The sequence below is a fragment of the Alligator sinensis genome, unplaced genomic scaffold (genome assembly GCF_000455745.1).
Source record: "Alligator sinensis unplaced genomic scaffold, ASM45574v1 scaffold374_1, whole genome shotgun sequence".
In the NCBI taxonomy this organism is placed as follows: domain Eukaryota; kingdom Metazoa; phylum Chordata; order Crocodylia; family Alligatoridae; genus Alligator; species Alligator sinensis.
This window is the reverse complement of record NW_005842383.1, coordinates 1,266,078-1,273,675: the sequence shown is the minus strand read 5'-3', so window position 1 is coordinate 1,273,675 and position 7,598 is coordinate 1,266,078. Positions and strand designations below refer to the sequence as shown.

At 44.8% G+C, this 7,598-nt stretch overlaps 1 protein-coding gene across 1 annotated transcript in view; it reads left to right on the top strand.

The window, feature by feature from the left end:
* The window catches only part of SNCG (synuclein gamma), a 31,004-nt gene extending 24,045 nt beyond the window's left edge, over nucleotides 1-6,959 (top strand). The window contains exons 4-5 of the mRNA XM_006029514.2: nucleotides 4,484-4,570; nucleotides 6,920-6,959. Coding sequence (XP_006029576.1) covers nucleotides 4,484-4,570; nucleotides 6,920-6,940 — 108 coding nt within the window. The 3' untranslated portion in view covers nucleotides 6,941-6,959. The remainder of the gene's footprint in view (nucleotides 1-4,483; nucleotides 4,571-6,919) is intronic.
* The last annotated feature ends 639 nt before the right edge of the window (nucleotides 6,960-7,598 follow it).

Genomic DNA, 7,598 nt, shown 5'->3' with positions numbered 1-7,598 from the left:
GCCCTCCCTGTATGAGGCATGCAAGGAGTACTTGAGGGAGGAGATGTGCAAAGCCTTACTCTTCACCTCAGACATCTGGAACAGCTGGGATGAAGATCATGCATACTTCTCCCTCACAGGGCACTGGTGTGACCAGTCAGGCCATTGGTGGGCTCTCCTTCAAGCCGAGGTAATGGATGAGTCCCACACGGCAACACAGATCATGAGGGCCATAAACCGCTTGGTTCAGGGGTGGCTCGTTGGCCAGGGTGAGCTTACCTGCGGGTTCATGGTCACCAACAGTGGGGCCAATATGGTTAGGGTGGTCTGTGATGCCAATTTTGTTGGCATCCACTATGTGGCACACAAGTTGTACCTCATTGTCAGGGACACCTTGGAGGGGGACAGGGCTTGTGGTGATGATGCCAGCGCCACCAGCAAACTCATTTCCAAATGCAGGAAGGTGGCAGGCTACTTCCACCAGAGCATCAAGGGAGGCAAGATACTGCAGGACAAACAGGCAGAGCTGAACATCCCACAGCACAAAATCATGCAGGATGTGGAGACTTGGTGGAACTCCACATACCTGATGCTCAAGAGGCTAGTGGAGCAACAGAAGGCCATCCATGAGATGGCCTTGCTTGGGGAGATTGGGATCAGCAGCCCCCTTAACAGAGCTGAGTGGAATGCCATCTCCCAGATCTTGGTGGTCTTCAAGCCCTTCCTTGATGCCACTGAGACCCTCAGGGCTGGCAATGCACTCCTTAGCCAGGTGATCCCTATAGCGAGGAAACTTCAGAGCCAAATGGAGAGCTTCCAGGGGATCAATGTTCCTGGCTGGGGCAAGCCGCTGTCACCAGATGTGCAGGCACTGGTGAGATGGCTGAAGGAGGGCATCAGGAAATGGCTTGGTTCCTTGCGATCCAGTACGGTCCCTGTACTGGCCGCCATGTGTGACCCGAGGGTGAAGGGGAGCGTATGTAGCAGCCAAAGCCCGAATCAGTGGATGGAGGTGCTGGTGAAGAGTCAGGAAGGCAGAACAGGAGAGGTGGGGGAATGTGGAAGAGGGGGATCCACTGTCCTATGCCAGCATGCCATCCATCAGCCCGTCTCCTTCTCCACCACAGGCGCTGCCAGTGTAGGCCAAGTATCTAATGATACTGCATCATGCAAAAAATGGAGTTCTTCAATTACTTGTCTTAGATTCTCTAAACTAAATGGGGCAAGGAATGGTAGAAAGGTGGCATTGCTCTGACCAAATTATTCAACTTGGGTGTTGGTGGTAGCAAGCTGGGTGGTGGTGGTAGCAAACAACAAAAGCCTGGCAAACAACAGGGCATAGCTTCCATGGTGAGATCCAGAGGCACCAGACCCTAACATGATGCAGGTAGCACTCAGGCCTGGTGGCTGCCTATGTCACTGAGGATGTGGAGCTGCTGCTGTGTGCCCCTTGGCCTACTGGGCAAGCCACAGCCAGATGTGGCCAGATCTGGCCACAGTTTCCCAGGAACACCTGTCCTGTTCACCAGCCAGTATTCCAAGTGAGAGGGTGTCCAGCATTCCTGGTGATGTAGTAACACCCCACTGCACCTCTTTGGATCCTGGTTTGGTGGAGCAGCTGGTGTTCCTGAAGGTGAACCTCCCACTGCTGGGGTTCCTCAATTTTCATGTGTAGATAGAGTGAATGCCACCCTCCTCACTCCATCCACACCTATTTCCTTTTTTCATTTTTTTCTAAAACCATTTAATGCCCCTCTCTCAGAGCTGGAGAAGGCACTCACTGCATCACCAGCCAACAAGGGAAGAACATATCCCTGCTGAGCTCCCATGCCAGGATGAACTTGGAGGTATGGGCTAGGGCTATGGGGAAGGAGGAGACCCCAGGTCTTGGGCATGATCACTAAAACTTCACTCTGCCAGGGTCGGGAGGCCTGGTGAGACTGCCAGTGGCCCAGGATATGCCAGGACTGAGGATCCCCCTGGTGAAAGATGGGTAGAAGGCGCCATAACTTCCAGCCACCATGCATGCACACATCTTTGACAGGCCTGAGGCTTGCTGGTTGTAGTGGAGTTGTGAGGCTCCAGGCCAGCTCAGCTTAGCTGCCTGAGATGCCAGCTTTTGGGTTGAAAAACCCTTTGTCAGGGTGAGGATGCACTTGCAGTTGGTGTGTGTGCTGTTCCTGAATGGAAGGAATAGTAAAGAAGCCAGAGGCTGGCATTCAGTGCAGGCAAGAAAACCAGTCAGTGAAAATAGAAATGGAGGCGTCAGGGAGTGAGGGACAGGCTGCAGTTGCAGGGGTGGGGGGGATCGGGGATGTAGCAGTGCAGATAAAAGTGGAGAGGTACCTGGGGAGTCTGATGTCTGGCAGGTTGTAGTGTGTCAGAATTCCAATGTCTATATTTGTAATGGCTGTAAGTGTTGTAGGGCTTCCTACCACTGCCCTGAGCTCATCTGCCTATGGGTGGCAACAGGGTGGACCTTGGCTTTGGATTACCTGGTCTGCCAGGAAGTTGGTCTTATGTTTTTCTCACCTGCCACGACTTTGATGAAATATATTCCTAGGAGGCACTGCTTGTAGTGATCCTGCCTGGTCTCAATCCCTGTTTCTTCTGTGGGGCTCCAACCCACCCCTTTACTCCAGCCTAGCCTCTCCAGATGGTACTCACAAAATCCTTCTGCAGCCAGGTCGCAGTGCTGCCTGTTGTGGTATTGTTTGGCCCTCTACCCCAGAGTGACCTTTGGCGGGACAGTGGCTGGTCTTGGCCTGTGCTCAAATTTCCAAAGAAAAGGCAAAAAGTCCCAAGGAAAACCCCAGCTATTTGCTAGCACCACCACCCAGCTTGCTACCACCAACACCCAAATTGAGTAATTTGGTCAGAGCAATGCCACCTTTCTACTATTCCTTGCCCCATTTAATTTAGAGAATCTAAGACAAGTAATTGAAGAACTCCATGTTTGCATGATGCAGTATCATTAGATCATCAAGCTTGTTCAGCAAGCATGGATCAGTCTGATAATAGCAGTAATACTTCCGGCCAATAATGCCAGGCAGATTATGAGCAGAAGACACAGACATACTTTGTTTCCTATACGAGTAACATTGTTCTCACCAGGAGGGCATAAAAAATTATTCCTGAGATTGTCTTTCATATCAAATTAGGGAAGAAAAGATGATATGAGAATAATTGGAGAAAACAGTAAGTGTTTGCATAGAAAGCACTGAAACAGAACACATCACATAAGATTTTCGTACAGTACCAGCTCCAAAAGGCTTGCTCTGTGCAGCCCAGTCCGTTCCATACTTTATCAGCATAAAACAACATGGAAAGCATTTCTAGATAGACTAGTAGTTACCCTTCATGCACCCTGCAATGTGATGCATTAGAAAAGGAACATCAGGAATTTGTAAGGTTTAAGAGGAACTTCCCTAATGTTCTATGAAGTCTTACAAAAAACTAGAACTCTTGGTTCCAAAATGACCAAGAGTTCTAGTTTTTTTGTATGTCTTTTTGTCTCAGACCAACATGGCTACCAAGTACACCCCTGAACTATGAAGTCTTGGTTATTTTAATAGCCAGTTCTCTCCACATACAAATGTTTGCCCTTTCAAATACACACACACAGTCAAAAAGGTGGGTGGATCATTTCCCTTCACATAAGAGATTTAACTTTAGTTTCTTGGACATTTCATGCAAAATTGATGCAAGGCCCCTGAGGAAGGCTAGGTTGGGACCCTATACAACATGTTCATCAAGGGCAACTGAATCACAAGTTACTAGTGTATACAGTGACAGATGTAGTCATTTTCTTCCAACAGGAAGAAAAGGATCATATAACTACACATGTTCATCCAGCCATGAGTAATGTTTTTCCCCTTACCTCATAAATTCTAACTTTGTATACATGCTATGGCACATTTAAAATGGATTCTGACAGTAAGATAAGAAATGATAATACTTATACCTTCACCAAATACAGAGTTGCTTGTGATATGAATTTCTTCATATGAAGCCACTTGTATAATTTGAAAGTTCTTAACAGATGATCTTTCTCTTGAAAGGAGAGATTAGTATAAGACAGAAAAATATGGGAAGTCTATATGAATGTCTTTCAGGGAAAAATAAAATCAATTTTGTCATCCTAGGTTGCTTACATATAAACTTCCATTTTGGTGCAGGTGTGTTTTTTTCACTTTAGAGTAGATAATATTAGAATAGAAAAAATAAAGTTTATGTGTAAGAGAAAGGGAGTTTATTACTCACTCTTTAAGAACTTCCATCTCAAATCCCTTCCCGGGTCTACTGTCTAATAGACAGAGTTCTTACACTTAAAGCTGGGATATACAGAAAATAACCAGAGCAGTATAAGCTATACATCAAACCTGATATTTTCCTTCTATGTGGAGGAATCCTGGGTTTCATTTCATAGGCTATTTGAAAAGGCTGTTTAAAATTAAGTGGATGATTCTCCAGTAAGGATCTATGCATTTTATACAACCTGCAGGAGGATTTGGCTCAGCCACAGCAGCCTGAACAACCAGCTGCTGCAGAAGAAGAGGCCCCAGAAGAAGCCATGGAGGCAAGTGGAAAGGTAAAGTGTTGATGTTATCCAGCTAACTCTAGAATCCTTCCATGGTTTCTGAGTATCTGCTGTTTTTATGTTCTGATGATCTGTTTTCCATTTCTTTTCTATACACAAGCGATTTTTGATCCTCTCTGCTCAGCAGTGTGACAAGTACTTCTACTTTCTTATGATGTGTTGATTTTAGTGGATTTTTTGCCATTTGTTTCATTAGGAGCATGTCTACATGTACCCATGACTGTGCAGTTGGTACTGTGTAGTCATTTTAGTACTTGCTTTAGCAGGTACTAAATGATTGTGCAGTACCCACTAGGACTGCACACGGGTTGTCTCCAGCCCTATGTCACTGTAACGACAAGCTATGGCAGTGTAGCTCATTGCTACAGCAATGTAGCGGCAGCATCACAGTTAGTGCTCACCAATGCTATGTCGCCATAGCAATGAGCTACATCACTGTAGCTCATCGCTACGGTGATGTAGCATCTCATGTAGACACGTCTTAGGATTCAGATTAATTTATATATATATATTTATACTATATATGTGTGTGTGTGCGTGTGTGTGTGTGCTATTGCTTAACAATTGCTGTTTTTTTTAATTGATCACTCTTTTATGTATATAACAGTTCATGTTCTCACATAGTTTTCACTGTGTACTGCAGAGGTGTAGCATGGAAAAAATGTGCCTCAAGCAGCATCTCTTACCCTTCCTCTCTGCTTAAGTTCTCGCTTGCAGATATAGGAACAGCAGAAATCAGTGAGCTGGGTGGTGCTAGACATTCTGTGAATTATGTCTAGACTGGGAGGTTCTCTAGAAAGGCAGTGGATTTTGCTGCTACCAGCAAAGAGGTGAAGCATTCACCTCATTTTTTTGCTGCTGAAGACCATGTTTAGGGGCAAAACAAAATGCTGAACTTAGCAGCAAAAAATGGGGGCAGCAAAAACTGCTGCTCTACAAAACTACAGTTACTAGAGCTGTGCAAAGCTTTGGTCCCTGATTCAATTTGGCAGAGATTTGGCCTGATTCAGTGGCTGAATCTCTGAATCTGAATCAAATCAGAGGACACTTTAATCTCTCCAAATTGAATCAGAAAGCTTCAGAGATTGTTACATAGAGACAGCTTTAAATGTTTTTTCTACATACCTCTAGGTACCAGATGACTCATGAATGCTGTGATGCTGGGGCAGATGGAGCGTCTCACAGAAGCATATGGGGCTCCCCAGCACGCTTAGCAGCAGACCTGGAAGTGGATCAGAAGCACTTCCGGTTCATTTCAGGGTCTTCTGGAGAGTGCACTGGGGCTCCCCCTGCAACCCCCTGGGTTGGTGACTGGTGCCTCCTGGGTCTGGGGGGGGGCACCTGGGGTCCCCCCCTTAGCCAATCACCAAGCCGCGGGGGCATGGGGGGCCCCCCACGCACTCCCCGGTAGACCCAGAAGTAGACCAGAAGTACTTCCGGTCCGCTTGCAGATTCACCACCAAGCACATGGCTCCCCCCACCCCACACACACACACACACTCCTGTGGGATGCTCCATCCACCCCGGCACCACAGCATTCACAAGCCGTGCTGGTACCTCAAGGTATGTAGAAAAACCTTTTAAAGTTGTGTCTATGTCCGAATTGCTGATACTCTGAATCAACATCGAATCTTCAGATTTGGATTCGGCTGAATCGAATCAGGGACAGTGATCCGAATCAACGATGCATGCCCTACTCAACCCATGTTACACTGCTGGTCTAATGAAATAACTTTCCTCTGTCTGTCTGAGCCATAATTTAGAAGAGGGAATGCATATTAGATTTTTCTATACTAAAAACAAATACAGAAAAAAAATAAACTAGTTTCAAAACACCAGGACACATTTTTAAATTCTGAAGGCCAATTTCAGCTGGAGCAGGCAGGAAACTTCAACTGGCTGGTACAGAAATTTAGACAGGATAAAAGACTAAGTATGCCTTTTAGTTCTCATGTAAGCAAGAGACTAAAATGGTTTTGAACTAGGTGTACCTCTAGGTTGTAAAGTCTCCTGAAAAATATATCAGTGCATCTCAAATCTTACCTTCCAAATCCAGTTTTTATCCCCCATATCCATCTCAATGGTGTGATACACTACCTCCACACCCTAGCCTTGGGCTTCTCTGAAACTAATTTTCACCAGGTACTTGAGCTAGAATGGAAAAATATATGATTCTTAAGGCAAAAAGGTAGTTCCTTAACTGCCTGCACCACAGGCCCAACTCCTCAACTGGAATATTTATGTAGTTTTTATGTGGTGATCACCCCTGGGAATCTGCCCTTCCAATTATATAGATTCTGTTGAACAGATTAATAATTTTCTTGTCTTGCTTCTTCACAGGGTGAAAATGAAGGTAATTAAATAACTTCAGGACTTGTAGTATGAAAGTGAGAATTTCAGGAGTATACGTGGAAATGGTTGGAGACACCATTGCAGGAAAATCACCCTGCCCATAGGCTACTTACATTCAACGCTATAGTCTTTCATTTGCCTCGCAAACATTATATATATATATATATATATATATATATATATATACACACACACACACACACACACACACACACATGCATATATATGCGTCAAACTCTTGATTGTATGTAAAGGGCAACTGTTTACTATGCTCTCTCTCTCTCTCTCTCATCACCTCCTTTGTGGCTTCCTTACCTTCCCACTGTAAATCTTTTGTCTGATTTGTTAGTAGAGAGTATATTGTGCTTGGAATCACTGGTCAACAACTCATGTGAATCTGCATCAGAACTGGAATTCCTAGGTATGATGGAAGTAATTTTCGTTTTTTTAATTACAAAATAAAAATGTGTTTGAACTAATTTTCACTTTGTTTTCTCTATCTATTCCTTTACAAATGCTATTTTAAGCATCTAATAATCCCAAATTGAAATGTCAAGGTCCAAAACATATACAGGAGTGCACACTTGGCATTCTAAGGAGAATAATCCAGTCACCTGCTTCATGGGGCTACAATAAAATGTGGAGAGAAAGTTTAAAATTCTTAAAC